An 18,147-nucleotide genomic window follows, 5' to 3' on the forward strand; every position below is an offset into this window, starting at 1 on the left:
CAAAATCTACAGGGTATGTAAACTTTTGATCAGGGTCATTTGGGTAGTTTCTGTTGTCATTATGATTTAAAAAGAGTAAACACTGTTAGTGGTTGGGTGAAGCCATTTATTGTCAAACAACTACGAGTGAAAGAAAAGTTTGTGAGTTATCATTCATATTCTCTGACAAATGGCCAGAAAATCAAAAATTCTGCTAAGGTATGTAAACTTATGAGTATTATAGATATATATATATATATATATATATATATATATATATATATATATATATATCTATATCACACATATCTATATATCTATCACTACAAGGAAGGGGATTCAAAACATTGCATTCTACTCTGACAAAATACAGCAGCTCAAGGGGGGGGGGGGGGGGGTTAGGTTGGTTTATCGCATTTTTTTTGCCAGATATATTTCATTGAGCACGTTCAATGAATGTCTTTTTTTGCTTTCAAATCTACACATTATCACATGTAAAATACGGGTTCCTGGATCCATGTGTTTTCGTGATCGTACCTGTTGAAAACCGTCACTTATCGCAGATTTTGTTTTTCCGGTCTCTGAGAAGGTGAAACAAAATCCCTGATGGTGCCGGCTATCAGGAATAATTGAACCACCCGCAGGGCTCAACTATCTGCAGCAAAAAGCCCCATCATGTGAGATATTATAGCATGATAAAATATGGATAGATGGTCTAGTACTCATTCCAGCAGATTGATACAGTAAGAGGTTATCTATGGTATTTTCAAATCAATTACATGGACAGTTAAATACTCTTAAAATTTACATGCTTCTTATATATTGTGTGCCATGCTTTCTAAACAAAATAGAATTCCGATCATTCATAGTATAAAATTCTTGGACATTAAAAAGGCCCCTTCTTATGCTCACATTATTAAATTAACCAACCTGACTTTGGTAGTGAATTGTACGCCGGTCTTAATCACCAAGGGCCGGTCTGGGTGCATTGGCATGCATGGCTGTCGCTCCACCTCAAAGGCACTGGGTGGGTGGGAGGGAACAACACAAGATATTACAGTATAACACTCTCCCTTCCTTCTATTGATGGCCGTACCATGCATTAGGAAACATGAAAGAGTATGACATAGCCCGTTTCACACCTCTCAACAGTCCACAGATTCATGGAGACCAGTATGGAAACATTCTGTCTATAGCTGCTAACTACACAGGAGCAATTTGAAACAAGATACAGGGATGGAGGAAGGTGCTAAAAGAGAATACGACATTACAGCGCTTTATGTTTTACCATGTCATCATAAATTACTGCTGGTCCTGCAGATAGTCGCACTTCTAAAATAGCAGACAGTTCTGCATCCATGAAGTCATCTTTTCCACATATAACCATGACATCACATGTAAGTTTATGTAACTACTGTAGGATTTGTTTAAATTGGTTTGGTATTAATAAGCATTTTCATGCAGTGTATAATATCAAACCTTTTCAGCAAACGAATATACTTTTCTTTGTTCCGTAACCAACTGTCTGTTGAAATCTTAAATGTCCACTTGTTAACAGGGCACTGAAGAATTAGCAACTGCACTTCTGGGTGTTAAGGAAGACCATAGTAAACGTATATAGACTTAAGAGATAAGGGAGTATTGTTACATTCTGGCTAAAGTATTAGTAGCCTCCTCTTTTCACAGCCATAAACACAAAACAAACCTCCTGACCTTTATTTACACGTATGTCCTTTCACAATAAGACGACCTAATCAGTTATTTCTTGTATGTATGTATAGTAATGGCAGACCGTTTTAGCAGCAAGGCACAGCACAGACTTGCACCGAGACACTTCTGTACCCTCTACACAAAATACTGCAAAGCTAGAACTGCCATACATGCCAACTATATATGGTAAGTGACCATGAGCATAACTGCATTTCAATGGTATTTACTAAATAATTGTTAACATAACACTATCAAATTAGAAAACTTGTGTCAATAATTGCCACATACAGTGCTCTATGACTAGCAACCAATGATTAAACCCTGAAAAGGTTTATGGACATTAGGAAAAGTTAACAAAGCCCAAATATTGTATTAATTAACCATGGCTTGTATTGTAATAACTGTGTGCATAAGGAAGTTATGTTTGAGAGTTAGAAAAGTTACACTGGGCAGGGACTGATGTGACTAATGTCTGCCTTGAGAAAGATTTGCTCATAAAATGCATCGCTAGCAGGTGACGAGTGCTGTTCTTATTGCATGTTGGAGCTGATCCGGATCCTGGTTAAAAGGAGATCCAGTTAGAGGTTCCGGAACCTATTTACAATTTACATACACACCTAACTGGCCTTCTTTGGTCACGAATATCCAGTAAACGACAGACCTGTTTATTCCTACATTTTTAGGCTGTTACTAAGGAAAGAAAACATTTGTGTGTGTGTGTGTGTGTGATGGATTACACTATGGGGCGTATGTATTAAGCCTGTGATAAAGCAGTGATAAAAATGTGATAAGTGGAAGGTGATAAACGCACCAACCAATCATTACGGGTTTGAAATATTACAGTTAGGAGCTGATTGGCTGGCACGTTATCAACTTCCACTTAGGACTTCTTTATCACTGCTTTATCACTTCTCCAGGCTTAATACATCTGCCTCTGTGTTTCCTATATGTTCTTTTCTCCATGTTCTGAGAAAATTGCTCATGTGGAGAATTGGTTGGAGCATATTAAAGGGTCACGAAGATCGTGGTTATTTGGGTGTAACCTTGACCAACTGGTTGCTGCTATATATAGTCTCTATTGCATCAGGTAGTCTTCGCTTTCCTAATATTGTTGGGGATTGATGTGAATGACATGCTCTGTACAGTGTGCAGCATTGAAGGCGCTATATAAATAAAAAAAAAAATAAGAATTTACTTACCGATAATTCTATTTCTCGGAGTCCGTAGTGGATGCTGGGGTTCCTGAAAGGACCATGGGGAATAGCGGCTCCGCAGGAGACAGGGCACAAAAAAGTAAAGCTTTACTAGGTCAGGTGGTGTGCACTGGCTCCTCCCCCTATGACCCTCCTCCAGACTCCAGTTAGGTACTGTGCCCGGACGAGCATACACAATAAGGGAGGCATTTTGAATCCCGGGTAAGACTCATACCAGCCACACCAATCACACCGTACAACTTGTGATCTAAACCCAGTTAACAGTATGACAACAGAAAGGGCCTCTTAAAGATGGCTCCTTAACAATAACCCGAATTAGTTAACAATAACTATGTACAAGTATTGCAGATAATCCGCACTTGGGATGGGCGCCCAGCATCCACTACGGACTCCGAGAAATAGAATTATCGGTAAGTAAATTCTTATTTTCTCTATCGTCCTAAGTGGATGCTGGGGTTCCTGAAAGGACCATGGGGATTATACCAAAGCTCCCAAACGGGCGGGAGAGTGCGGATGACTCTGCAGCACCGAATGAGAGAACTCCAGGTCCTCCTTTGCCAGGGTATCAAATTTGTAAAATTTTACAAACGTGTTCTCCCCCGACCACGTAGCTGCTCGGCAGAGTTGTAATGCCGAGACCCCTCGGGCAGCCGCCCAAGATGAGCCCACCTTCCTTGTGGAGTGGGCTTTTACAGTTTTAGGCTGTGGCAGGCCTGCCACAGAATGTGCAAGTTGAATTGTGTTACAAATCCAACGAGCAATCGACTGCTTAGAAGCAGGTGCGCCCAACTTGTTGGGTGCATACAATATAAACAGCGAGTCAGATTTTCTGACTCCAGCCGTCCTTGCAATGTATATTTTTAAGGCTCTGACAACGTCCAACAACTTGGAGTCCTCCAAGTCGCTAGTGGCCGCAGGCACCACAATAGGTTGGTTCAGATGAAATGCTGATACCACTTTAGGGAGAAAATGCGGACGAGTCCGCAGTTCTGCCCTATCCGAATGGAAGATTAGATAAGGACTTTTATAAGATAAAGCCGCCAATTCAGATACTCTCCTGGCAGAGGCCAGGGCTAGTAACATAGTCACTTTCAATGTGAGATATTTCAAATCCACCTTTTTCAATGGTTCAAACCAATGGGATTTGAGGAAATCTAAAACTACATTTAGATCCCACGGTGCCACCGGAGGCACCACAGGAGGCTGTATATGCAGTACTCCCTTGACAAAAGTCTGGACCTCAGGGACAGAGGCCAATTCTTTTTGGAAGAATATTGACAGGGCCGAAATTTGAACCTTAATGGATCCCAATTTGAGACCCATAGATAATCCTGATTGCAGGAAATGTAGGAAACGACCCAGTTGGAATTCCTCCGTCGGAACCCTCCGATCCTCGCACCACGCTACATATTTTCGCCAAATGCGGTGATAATGTTTCACGGTGACTTCCTTCCGTGCCTTAATCAAGGTAGGAATGACTTCTTCTGGAATGCCTTTCCCTTTTAGGATCTGGCGTTCAACCGCCATGCCGTCAAACGCAGCCGCGGTAAGTCTTGAAAAAGACAGGGACCCTGCTGTAGCAGGTCCCTTCTCAGAGGTAGAGGCCACGGTTCGTCCGTGAGCATCTCTTGAAGTTCCGGATACCAAGTCCTTCTCGGCCAATCCGGAACCACTAGTATTGTTCTTACTCTTCTTTGCCGTATGATCTTCAATACCTTTGGTATGAGCGGCAGAGGAGGAAACACATACACTGACTGGTACACCCAAGGAGTTACCAGTGCGTCCACAGCTATTGCCTGTGGATCTCTTGACCTGGCGCAATATTTGTCCAGTTTCTTGTTGAGGCGAGACGCCATCATGTCTACAATTGGTCTTTCCCAACGGTCTATTAACATGTTGAAGACTTCTGGATGTAGACCCCACTCTCCCGGATGAAGATCGTGTCTGCTGAGGAAGTCTGCTTCCCAGTTGTCCACGCCCGGGATGAACACTGCTGACAGTGCTATCACGTGATTCTCCGCCCAGCGAAGAATCTTGGCAGCTTCTGCCATTGCACTCCTGCTTCTTGTGCCGCCCTGCCTGTTTACATAGGCGACCGCCGTGATGTTGTCCGACTGAATCAACACCGGCTTTCCTTGCAGGAGAAGTTCCGCCTGGCTTAGAGCATTGTAGATTGCTCTTAGTTCCAGAATGTTTATGTGAAGAGACTTTTCCAGACTCGTCCATACTCCCTGGAAGTTTCTTCCTTGTGTGACTGCTCCCCAGCCTCTCAGGCTGGCGTCCGTGGTCACCAGGATCCAATCCTGAATGCCGAATCTGCGGCCTTCTAATAGGTGAGCCTTCTGCAACCACCACAGAAGTGACACCCTTGTCTTTGGTGACAGGGTTATTCGCAGGTGCATCTGCAGATGCGACCCTGACCATTTGTCCAACAGATCCCTTTGGAATATTCTTGCATGGAATCTGCCGAATGGAATTGCTTCGTAAGAAGCCACCATTTTTCCCAGGACTCTTGTGCATTGATGTACTGACACTTTTCCTGGTTTTAGGAGGTTCCTGACCAGATCGGATAACTCCTTGGCTTTTTCCTCTGGAAGGAAAACCTTTTTCTGAACCGTGTCCAGAATCATTCCTAGGAACAGCAGACGAGTTGTCGGGATTAAATGGGATTTTGGAATATTCAGAATCCACCCGTGTTGTCTTAGCACCTCTTGAGATAGTGCTAAAGCTGTCTCCAGCTGTTCTCTGGACCTTGCCCTTATTAGGAGATCGTCCAAGTATGGGATAACTAATACGCCTTTTCTTCGAAGAAGAATCATCATCTCGGCCATTACCTTGGTAAAGACCCGAGGCGCCGTGGACAATCCGAACGGCAGCGTCTGAAACTGATAGTGACAGTTTTGAACAATGAACCTGAGGTACCCCTTGTAGAGGTTCAAGGACTTCAGATTTAGAATAGGCCTTACCGAGCCATCCGGCTTCGGTACCACAAATAGAGTGGAATAATACCCCTTTCCTTGTTGTAATAGGGGTACTTTGACTATCACCTGCTGAGCGTACAGCTTGTGAATGGCTTCCAACACCCTCTCCCTTTCGGAAGAGACGGTTGGTAAGGCAGACTTCAGGAAACGATGAGGAGGATCCGTCTCTAATTCCAACCTGTACCCCTGAGATATTATCTGCAGGATCCAGGGGTCTACCTGCGAGTGAGCCCACTGCGCGCTGTAATTTTTGAGACGGCCCCCCACTGTCCCCGAGTCCGCTTGAGAGGCCCCAGCGTCATGCTGAGGTTTTTGCAGGAGCCGGGGAGGGCTTCTGTTCCTGGGAAGGAGCTGCCTGTTGGTGTCTCTTCCCTCTTCCTCTGCCTCGTGGCAGGTACGACAAGCCCTTTGCTCTCTTATTTTTGTAGGAGCGAAAAGGCTGCGGTTGAAAGGTCGGTGCCTTTCTCTGTTGGGGAGTGACTTGAGGTAAAAAAGTGGATTTCCCGGCAGTAGCCGTGGCCACCAAGTCTGATAGACCAACTCCAAATAACTCCTCCCCTTTATACGGCAAAACCTCCATGTGACGTTTTGAATCCGCATCGCCTGTCCACTGTCGTGTCCATAAGGCTCTTCTGGCTGAAATGGACATAGCACTCATCCGAGATGCCAGTGTGCAAATATCCCTCTGTGCATCACGCATATAGATAAATGCATCCTTTATTTGTTCTAACGACAGTAAAACATTGTCCCTATCTAGGGTATCAATATTTTCAATCAGGGATTCTGACCAAACTACTCCAGCACTGCACATCCAGGCAGTTGCTATAGCTGGTCGTAGTATAACACCTGCATGTGTGTATATATTCTTTTGAATAACTTCCATCTTTCTATCTGATGGATCCTTAAGTGCGGCCGTCTCAGGAGAGGGTAACGCCACTTGTTTGGATAAGCGTGTGAGCGCCTTGTCCACCTTAGGGGGTGTTTCCCAGCGCGCCCTAACCTCTGGCGGGAAAGGGTATAATGCCAATAACTTTTTTGAAATTATCAACTTTTTATCAGGAGCAACCCACGCTTCATCACACACGTCATTTAATTCTTCTGATTCAGGAAAAACTGTTTGTAGTTTTTTCACACCATACATAATACCCTGTTTTACGGTATCTGTAGTATCAGCTAAATGTAACGTCTCCTTCATTGCCAAAATCATATAACGTGTGGCCCTACTGGAAAATACGTTTGAATTTCTACCGTCGTCACTGGAATCAGTGCCCGTGTCTGGGTCTGTGTCGACCGACTGAGGCAAAGGGCGTTTTACAGCCCCTGACGGTGTTTGAGGCGCCTGGACAGGCATTAATTGATTGTCCGGCCGCCTCATGTCCTCAACTGACTGTTTAAGGGAAGATAAACCATCACGTAATTCCACAAATAAAGGCATCCATTCTGGTGTCGACCCCCTGGGGGGTGACATCTGCATATTTGGCAATTGCTCCGCCTCCACACCAATATCGTCCTCATACATGTCGACACCACGTACCGACACACACCGCAAACTCACAGGGAATGCTCTAATGAAGACAGGACCCACTAGCCCTTTTGGGGAGACAGAGGGAGAGTCTGCCAGCACACACCACAAAGCGCTATATATACAAGGGATATCCTTATATTAAGTGCTCCCTTATAGCTGCTTTAATATATATATATATAGCCATTAATGTGCCCCCCCTCTCTGTTTTACCCTGTTTCTGTAGTGCAGTGCAGGGGAGAGACCTGGGAGCCGTTCTGACCAGCGGAGCTGTGACAGAAAATGGCGCCGTGTGCTGAGGAGATAGGCCCCGCCCCTTTTTCGGCGGGTTCTTCTCCCGCTATTTTTCCAGTCAGGCAGGGGTTAAATATCTCCATATAGCCCCTATGGGCTATATGTGAGGTATTTTTAGCCTTGTATAAGGTTTATATTTGCCTCTCAGAGCGCCCCCCCCCAGCGCTCTGCACCCTCAGTGACTGCCCAGTGAAGTGTGCTGAGAGGAAAATGGCGCACAGCTGCAGTGCTGTGCGCTACCTTATGAAGACTGAGGAGTCTTCAGCCGCCGGTTTCCGGACCTCTTCACGCTTCAGCATCTGCAAGGGGGTCGGCGGCGTGGCTCCGGGACCGGACTCCACGGCTGGGCCTGTGTTCGATCCCTCTGGAGCTAATGGTGTCCAGTAGCCAAGCAGCAAATCCACTCTGCATGCAGGTGAGTTTACTACTTTCCCCCTAAGTCCCACGTTGCAGTGATCCTGTTGCCAGCAGGACTCACTGTAAAGAAAAAAAACCTAAACTAAACTTTCTCTAAGCAGCTCTTTAGGAGAGCCACCTAGATTGCACCCTTCTCGTTCGGGCACAAAATCTAACTGGAGTCTGGAGGAGGGTCATAGGGGGAGGAGCCAGTGCACACCACCTGACCTAGTAAAGCTTTACTTTTTTGTGCCCTGTCTCCTGCGGAGCCGCTATTCCCCATGGTCCTTTCAGGAACCCCAGCATCCACTTAGGACGATAGAGAAATAATCTGCAGAAATGAATGAGGGAGAGTTACACAACACTTATACAGATGTGCAGCACATCCCCCAGCGTGGTTCAATGACAACCTCGCTCATCACTCCTGCTCCATAAATACATTGATCTTCCAAATACCACACACACCTCTTCATGAGATTCCTAAATAGTTCCACAATTCGCTCCTCTAGCATGGGGCGGTGCTGAATGATGGGGTCTCCTTTGTAGGACACTTTTTGCTGCAATTCCTCAAGCTTCTTTATCTGCTGACGGGTCTGCAGCTGAGACTCAGCCAGAGACGTTATCCTGCAGAAAAAGGTGCATGTTCCATTCAGCAACACATGTATAATAATAAGTTTGCACCAAACAAAACAGAGACAAATAGAAAATCATATCACAAATACTCTGAAGTTTAGTAAATAAATCTGGTAACAATTTATCGGGCTGTAAAAATGTCTGCTTATCAATACAGTACCTTAAGTCAATAAATAAATGCAAAAGTGCAAAATGAAACAATAATTGCTACAGAGCCTCTTTTATTAGGTGTAATACTTAGGTGATGTTTCTCAAAAGAAACGCATCAGAAGTTTTAATTTTTATTTCAAAATGACAGAATCAGATTCTGCAGAAAGCAGTCAACTACTACTGTATTGATATCAAATATATCTGTGAGAAACTTTTCCCAAATCATAATTTGGCAAAAGCAATTCTTCTTAGGGAGGAATTCTATTAATTGCAGGACTTACCACAGGATAACTCCTGGGGTAAGTGCCCGGAGATACTAAATTATATTCCACGTGGCCAACGCGCAGTATAGCATATTAAACCGGGTTAAGTGCACGGAGCTATGCAATTACTGCACACAGCAAGCCAGTGACTAGCACAGAAAATAAGAATTTACTTACCGATAATTCTATTTCTCGGAGTCCGTAGTGGATGCTGGGGTTCCTGAAAGGACCATGGGGAATAGCGGCTCCGCAGGAGACAGGGCACAAAAAAGTAAAGCTTTTACCAGATCAGGTGGTGTGCACTGGCTCCTCCCCCTATGACCCTCCTCCAGACTCCAGTTAGGTACTGTGCCCGGACGAGCGTACACAATAAGGGAGGCAATTTGAATCCCGGGTAAGACTCATACCAGCCACACCAATCACACCGTACAACTTGTGATCTAAACCCAGTTAACAGTATGATAACAGAAAGAGCCTCTTAAAGATGGCTCCTTAACAATATAACCCGAATTTGTTAACAATAACTATGTACAGTATTGCAGATAATCCGCACTTGGGATGGGCGCCCAGCATCCACTACGGACTCCGAGAAATAGAATTATCGGTAAGTAAATTCTTATTTTCTCTATCGTCCTAAGTGGATGCTGGGGTTCCTGAAAGGACCATGGGGATTATACCAAAGCTCCCAAACGGGCGGGAGAGTGCGGATGACTCTGCAGCACCGAATGAGAGAATTCCAAGTCCTCTTTTGCCAGGGTATCAAATTTGTAGAATTTTACAAACGTGTTTTCCCCCGACCACGTAGCTGCTCGACAGAATTGTAATGCCGAGACCCCTCGGGCAGCCGCCCAAGATGAGCCCACCTTCCTTGTGGAATGGGCCTTAACAGATTTAGGCTGTGGCAGGCCTGCCACAGAATGAGCAAGTTGAATTGTGTTACAAATCCAACGAGCAATCGTCTGCTTAGAAGCAGGGGCACCCAACTTGTTGGGTGCATATAGTATCAACAGCGAGTCAGATTTTCTGACTTCAGCCGTCCTTGAAATGTATATTTTTAAGGCTCTGACAACGTCCAACAACTTGGAGTCCTCCAAGTCGCCAGTGGCCGCAGGCACCACAATAGGTTGGTTCAGGTGAAACGCTGATACCACCTTAGGGAGAAAATGCGGACGAGTCCTCAGTTCTGCCCTATCCGAATGGAAGATTAGATAAGGGCTTTTATAAGATAAAGCCGCCAATTTAGATACTCTCCTGGCGGAAGCCAGGGCCAGTAACATAGTCACTTTCCATGTGAGATATTTAAAATCCACCTTTTTCAATGGTTCAAACCAATGGGATTTGAGGAAATCTAAAACTACATTTAGATCCCACGGTGCCACCGGAGGCACCACAGGAGGCTGTATATGCAGTACTCCTTTAACAAAAGTCTGTACCTCAGGAACTGAGGCCAATTCTTTTTGGAAGAATATTGACAGGGCCGAAATTTGAACCTTAATAGATCTCAATTTGAGACCCATAGACAATCCTGATTGTAGGAAATGTAGGAAACGACCCAGTTGAAATTCCTCCGTCGGAACACTCCGATCCTCGCACCACGCGACATATTTTCGCCAAATGCGGTGATAATGTTTCGCGGTGACTTCCTTCCTTGCCTTAATCAAGGTAGGAATGACTTCTTCTGGAATGCCTTTCCCTTTTAGGATCTGGCGTTCAACCGCCATGCCGTCAAACGCAGCCGCGGTAAGTCTTGAAAGAGACAGGGACCCTGTTGTAGCAGGTCCCTTCTCAGAAGTAGAGGGCACGGGTCGTCCGTGACCAACTCTTGAAGTTCCGGGTACCAAGTCCTTCTTGGCCAATCCGGAGCCACTAGTATTGTTCTTACTCCTCCTCACCGTATAATCTTCAATACCTTTGGTATGAGAGGCAGAGGAGGAAACACATATACTGATTTGTACACCCAAGGTGTTACCAGTGCGTCCACAGCTATTGCCTGTGGATCTCTTGACCTGGCGCAATACTTGTCCAGTTTCTTGTTGAGGCGAGACGCCATCATGTCTACCATTGGTCTTTCCCAACAGTTTATTAGCATGTGGAAGACTTCTGGATGAAGACCCCCCTCTCCCGGGTGAATATCGTGTCTGCTGAGGAAGTCTGCTTCCCAGTTGTCCACGCCCGGGAAGAACACTGCTGACAGTGCTATTACGTGATTCTCCGCCCAGCGAAGAATCTTGGCAGCTTCTGCCATTGCACTCCTGCTTCTTGTGCCGCCCTGTCTGTTTACATGGGCGACCGCCGTGATGTTGTCCGACTGAATCAACACCGGTTTTCCTTGCAGGAGTGGTTCCGCCTGGCTTAGAGCATTTTAGATTGCTCTTAGTACCAGAATGTTTATGTGAAGAGACTTTTCCAGGTTCGTCCATACCCCCTGGAAGTTTCTTCCTTGTGTGACTGCTCCCCAACCTCTCAGGCTGGCGTCCGTGGTCACCAGGATCAAATCCTGTATGCCGAATCTGCGGCCCTCCAATAGATGAGCCTTTTGCAACCACCACAGAAGATATACCCTTGTCCTTGGCGACAGGGTTATTCGCAGGTGCATCTGAGGATGCGACCCTGACCATTTGTCCAACAGATCCCTTTGGAAAATTCTTGCATGGAATCTGCCGAATGGAATTGCTTCGTAAAAAGCCACCATTTTTCCCAGGACTCTTGTGCATTGATGTACAGACACCTTTCCTGGTTTTAGGAGGTTCCTGACAGGTCGGATAACTCCTTGGCTTTTTCCTCGGGAAGAAAAACCTTTTTCTGAACCGTGTCCAGAATCATCCCTAGGAACAGCAGACGTATCGTCGGAAAACAGCTGCGATTCTTGGAATATTTAGAATCCAGTCGTGCCGTCGAAGAACTACTTTAGATAGTGCTCTTCCGACCTCCAACTGTTCTCTGGAACTTGCCCTTTTTAGGTCGTGCAAGTAAGGGATAATTTAGATGCCTTTTTTCTTTGAAGAAACATCTTTTCGGCCATTACCTTGGTAAAAAGGCCCGGGGTGCCGTGGATAATTCAAACGGCATCGTCTGAAACTGATATTGACAGTTCTGTACCACGAACCAGAGGTACCCTTGATGAGAAGGACAAAATTTGGACATGGAGGTAATCCTTGATGTCCAGGGACACCATATAGTCCCCTTTTTTCCGGTTCGCTATCACTGCTCTGAGTGACTTTATCTCGATTTGAACCTTTTATGTAAGTGTTCAAAACATTTTAGATTTAGACTATGTGTCACCAAGCCGTCTGGCTTCAGTACCACAATATAGTGTGGAAAAATAATACCCTTTTCCTTGTCGTAGGAGGGGTACTTTGATTATCACCTGCTGGATATACCGCTTGTGAATTGTTTCCAATGCTGCCTCCCTGTCGGAGGGAGCCGTTGGTAAAGCAGACTTCAGGAACCTGCGAGGAGAAGATGTCTCGACTCTCCAATCTTTACCCCTGGGATAATACTCGTACGATCTAGGGGTCAACTTGCGAGTGATCCCACTGCGCCCTGAGACTCTTGAGACTACCCCCCCACCTTGAGTCCGCTTGCACGGCCCCAGCGTCATGCTGAGGACTTGGCAGACGCGGTGGAGGGCTTCTTTTCCTGGGAAAGGGCTGCCTGCTGCAGTCTACTTCCCTTACCTCTATGTCTGGGCAGATATGACTGGCCTTTTGCCTGCATGCCCTCATGGGAAAGGAAAGATTGAGGCTGAAAAGACGGTGTCTTTTTTAGCTGAGATGTAACTTGGGGTAAAAAAGGTTGGATTTCCCAGCTGTTGCTGTGGTCCCCAGGTCCGATGGACCGACCCCCAAATAACTCCTTCCCTTTATACAGCAATACTTCCATCTGCCGTATGGGATCTGTATCACCTGACCACTGTCGTGTCCCTGACATCTTCTGGGAGATATGGACAACGCACTTATCTTGATGCCAGAGAGCAAATATCCCTCTGTGCATCTCACATACATATATATAGAATGCATCCTATTAAATGCTCTACATGAATAAAATATTTTCAGTCAGGGAATCCGACCAAGCCAACCCAGCACTGCATCTCCAGGCTGATGGCGATCGCTGGTCGCAGTATAACCACCGTATGTGTGTATATACTTTTTAGGATATTTTTCCAGCTTCCTATCAGCTGGCTCCTTGAGGGCGGCCGTATCTGGAGACGGTAACGCCACTTGATAAGCGTGTGAGCGCCTTATCACCCTAAGGGGTGTTTCCCAACGTACCCTAATTTCTGGCGGGAAAGGGTATAACGCCAATATTTGCTATCGGGGTAACCCTACGCATCATCACACACTTCATTTTATTTTATCTGATTCAGGAAAAACTACAGGTAGTTTTTTCCACTCCCACATAATACCCTTTCTTGTGGTACTTGTAGTATCAGAAACACGTAACACCTCCTTCATTGCCCTTAACGTGTGGCCCTAATGAGAAATACGTTTGTTTATTCACCGTCGACACTGTATTCAGTGTCCGTGTCTGTGTCTGTGTCGACCGACTGAGGTAAATGGGCGTTTTTAAAACCCCTGACGGTGTTTCTGAGCCGCCTGGACCGGTCCTAATAGATTGTCGGCCGTCTCATGTCGTCAACCGACCTTGCAGCGTGTTGACATTCTCACGTAATTCTCTAAATAAGCCATCCATTCCGGTGTCGACTCCCTAGAGAGTGACATCACCATTACAGGCAATTTCTCCGCCTCCTCACCAACATCGTCCTCATACATGTCGACACACACGTGCCGACACACAGCACACACACCGGGAATGCTCTGACAGAGGACAGGACCCACTAGCCCTTTGGGGAGACAGAGGGAGAGTCTGCCAGCACACACCAAAAACGCTATAATTATATAGGGACAACCTTATATAAGTGTTTCTCCCTTATAGCATCTTTTATATATATACAATATCGCCAAAATCAGTGCCCCCCCTCTCTGTTTTAACCCTGTTTCTGTAGTGCAGTGCAGGGGAGAGCCTGGGAGCCTTCTCTCCAGCTTTTCTGTGAGAGAAAATGGCGCTGTGTGCTGAGGAGATAGGCCCCGCCCCTTTTACGGCGGGCTCGTCTCCCGCTATTTTTGAAGTTAGGCAGGGGTTAAATATCTCCATATAGCCTCTGTGGGCTATATGTGAGGTATTTTTTGCCTCTAATAAGGTTTTTATTTGCCTCTCAGAGCGCCCCCCCCAGCGCTCTGCACCCTCAGTGACTGTTGTGTGAAGTGTGCTGAGAGGAAAATGGCGCACAGCTGCAGTGCTGTGCGCTACCTTTATGAAGACTCAGGAGTCTTCAGCCGCCGATTTTGGACCTCTTCTCTCTTCAGCGTCTGCAAGGGGGCCGGCGGCGCGGCTCCGGTGACCATCCAGGCTGTACCTGTGATCGTCCCTCTGGAGCTAGTGTCCAGTAGCCAAGCAGCAAATCCACTCTGCACGCAGGTGAGTTCACTACTTCTCCCCTAAGTCCCTCGTTGCAGTGATCCTGTTGCCAGCAGGACTCACTGTAAAGTAAAAAACCTAAGCTAAACTTTCTCTAAGCAGCTCTTTAGGAGAGCCACCTAGATTGCACCCTTCTCGTTCGGGCACAAAATCTAACTGGAGTCTGGAGGAGGGTCATAGGGGGAGGAGCCAGTGCACACCACCTGATCTGGTAAAAGCTTTACTTTTTTGTGCCCTGTCTCCTGCGGAGCCGCTATTCCCCATGGTCCTTTCAGGAACCCCAGCATCCACTTAGGACGATAGAGAAAGTGCACTTAACGAGGATAGCTGTTTATACCCTCCTGAGGTGCAAATGGAAATCTGTGTTGTGGGGGTTATTTACAGTTGTTAGCAAAGCAAACAAACAACACATTTATGGGCAAAACCACGTTGCACTGCAGGTGGGGCAGATGTAACGTGCAGAGATTTAGATGTGGGTGGGGTAAAATCTAATATTGCAGTGTAAAAATAAAGCAGCCAGTATTTACCCAGCACAGAAACAATATAATCCACCCAAATCTAACTCTGCACATTACATCTGCTCCCCCTGCACTGCAGCATGGTGTGGCCCATTAATGTGATTTTTTGGTTTGCTAAAGACTCTGAATAACCCCCTAAGAGCACTCTTGGGGTTCTCCTGCAGGTAGTAACTGTATAGCTCAGGGCTCTTTACCTGGAAACTAGAAGCTTGTTGTAAGCCCCACAGCTAATCGAATTTCATTAAAAAGTACGTGAGTGGGGTTAACTGTGCATCTAACAGAAATTATGCAAGCAATCTTGGCTGCATAAATGTGTAAGCCATCTATCACTTTAATGTGCTTCTAACAAAAGAATGTTCCTAACTAATAAAACAATATTGGGTAACATATATAATACTTATATTTTAAATTAAGGGAGAAATGTGCCAGGAGACACCTGTTCTCCAAGGTATAGCTTGTTTAGGGAAGCACCAATAGGAAGTCACATACTGCCTCCTGATGGGCCTTGTTCTCCCTTGGGATTATGTGACCAATTTAAAACAATGTTTTTGGAGGCACCCACTAGATGGCACATGCTGCTTCTGGTGGTCTTGGTCCTCCTGTTGAATTATGTGGCTTAATACGGAAATGCACATTGGTTAAAGTTGGGATCATATTATTAGTGGAAGTACCTTGAATGTAGCAGATAGATTATACACAAATTTACAAATAAGATTTTACTCACCGGTAAATCTATTTCTCGTAGTCCGTAGTGGATGCTGGAGACTCCGTAAGGACCATGGGGAATAGCGGCTCCGCAGGAGACTGGGCACAGCTAAGAAAGATTTAGGACTACCTGGTGTGCACTGGCTCCTCCCACTATGACCCTCCTCCAGACCTCAGTTAGGATACTGTGCCCGGAAGAGCCGACACAATAAGGAAGGATTTTGAATCCCGGGTAAGACTCATACCAGCCACACCAATCACACCGTATAACTCGTGATATGATACCCAGTTAACAGTATGAACATAACAGAGCCTCTCAACAGATGGCTCAACAATAACCCTTTTAGTTAATGATAACTATATACAAGTATTGCAGACAGTCCGCACTTGGGACGGGCGCCCAGCATCCACTACGGACTACGAGAAATAGATTTACCGGTGAGTAAAATCTTTTTTTCTCTGACGTCCTAGTGGATGCTGGGGACTCCGTAAGGACCATGGGGATTATACCAAAGCTCCCAAATGGGCGGGAGAGTGCGGATGACTCTGCAGCACCGAATGAGAGAACTCAAGGTCCTCCTCAGCCAGGGTATCAAATTTGTAGAATTTTGCAAACGTGTTTGCCCCTGACCAAGTAGCAGCTCGGCAAAGTTTTAAAGCCGAGACCCCTCGGGCAGCCGCCCAAGAAGAGCCCACTTTCCTCGTGGAATGGGCTTTTACAGATTTAGGGTGCGGCAGTCCAGCCGCAGAATGTGCAAGTTGAACCGTGCTACAGATCCAGCGAGCAATCGTCTGCTTAGAAGCAGGAGCACCCAGCTTGTTGGGTGCATACAGGATAAATAGCGAGTCAGTCTTCCTGACTCCAGCTGTCCTGGAAACATACTTTTCAGGGCCCTGACTACGTCCAGTAACTTGGAATCCTCCAAGTCCCAAGTAGCCGCAGGCACCACAATAGGTTGGTTCACATGAAAAACTGATACCACCTTAGGAAGGAATTGGGAACGAGTCCTCAATTTCGCCTTTCCCATATAAAATACAGATAAGGGCTTTTGTCAATTCTGATACACGCCTGGCCGACGCCAAGGCCCACAGAATGACCACTTTCCACGTGAGGTATTATAGCTCCACGGATTTAAGTGGCTCAACCCAATGCGACTTCAGGAAATCCAACACCACGTTGAGATCCCACGGTGCCACTGGAGGCACAAATGGGGGCTGACTATGCAGCCCTCCCTTAACAAAAGTCTGAACTTCAGGCAGTGAAGCCAGTTCCATTTTGGAAGAAAATCGATAGAGCCGAAATCTGGACCTTAATGGAACCCAATTGTAGGCCCATAGTCATCTCTGACTGTAGGAAGTGCAGAAATCGACCTAGCTGAAATTTCTCCTTTGGGGCCTTCCTGGCCTCACAGTACGCAACATATTTCCGCCATATGCGGTGATAATGGTTAGCGTTCACTTCTTTCCTAGCTTTAAATAGCGTAGGGATAACTTCCTCCGGAATTCCCTTTTCCTTCAGGATCCGGCGTTCAACCGCCATGCCGTCCAACGCAGCCGCGGTACGTCTTGGAACAGACAAGCCCCCTGCTGCAGCAGGTCCTGTCTGAGCGGCAGAGGCCATGGGTCCTCTGAGATCATTTCTTGGAGTTCTAGTTACCAAGCTCTTCTTGGCCCACCCGGAACAATGAGTATAGTTCTTACTCCTCTCCTTCTTATTATTCTCATTACCCTGGGTAAGAGGCAGAGAAGGGAACACATACACCGACTGGTACACCCACGGTGTACCCAGAGCGTCCACAGCTATCGCCTGAGGGTCCTTGACCTGGCGCAATATCTTTGTAACTTTTAGTTGAGGCGGGACGCCATCATGTCCACCTGTGGCCTTTCCCAACGGTGTACAATCATTTGGAAGACTTCTGGATGAAGTCCCCACTCTCCCGGGTGGAGGTCGTGTCTTCTGAGAAAGTCTGCTTCTCAGTTGTCCACTCCGGGAACGAACACTGCCGACAGTGCTAACACATGATTTTCCGCCCATCGGAGAATCCTTGTGGCTTCTGCCATCGCCATCCTGCTTCTTGTGCCGCCCTGTCGTTTACATGAGTCTCCTGACTTTTCCATAGCCTTGGAAGTTTCTTCCCTGTGTGACTGCCCCCCAGCCTCGAAGGCTGGCATCCGTGGTCACCAGGACCCAGTCCTGTATGCCGAATCTGCGGCCCCCTAGAAGATGAGCACTCTGCAGCCACCACAACAGCGACACCCTGGCCCTTGGAGACAGGGTTATCCGCCGATGCATCTGAAGATGCG

At 46.4% G+C, this 18,147-nt stretch overlaps 1 protein-coding gene across 5 annotated transcripts in view; it reads right to left on the reverse strand.

The window, feature by feature from the left end:
* The window catches only part of STAT3 (signal transducer and activator of transcription 3), a 308,823-nt gene that overhangs the window by 117,666 nt on the left and 173,010 nt on the right, over window positions 1-18,147 (reverse strand). For 4 of the 5 annotated variants that reach the window (XM_063959433.1, XM_063959430.1, XM_063959432.1 and 1 more), the window contains exons 9-10: window positions 8,562-8,720; window positions 910-1,002 (exon numbers count right to left, since the gene is read on the reverse strand). In XM_063959433.1, the coding sequence (XP_063815503.1) occupies window positions 910-1,002; window positions 8,562-8,720 (252 nt within the window). The remainder of the gene's footprint in view (window positions 1-909; window positions 1,003-8,561; window positions 8,721-18,147) is intronic. The other variant, XM_063959434.1, reaches the window with a different exon arrangement.

The sequence above is a fragment of the Pseudophryne corroboree genome, chromosome 3 (genome assembly GCF_028390025.1).
Source record: "Pseudophryne corroboree isolate aPseCor3 chromosome 3, aPseCor3.hap2, whole genome shotgun sequence".
Taxonomy (NCBI): Eukaryota; Metazoa; Chordata; class Amphibia; order Anura; family Myobatrachidae; genus Pseudophryne; species Pseudophryne corroboree.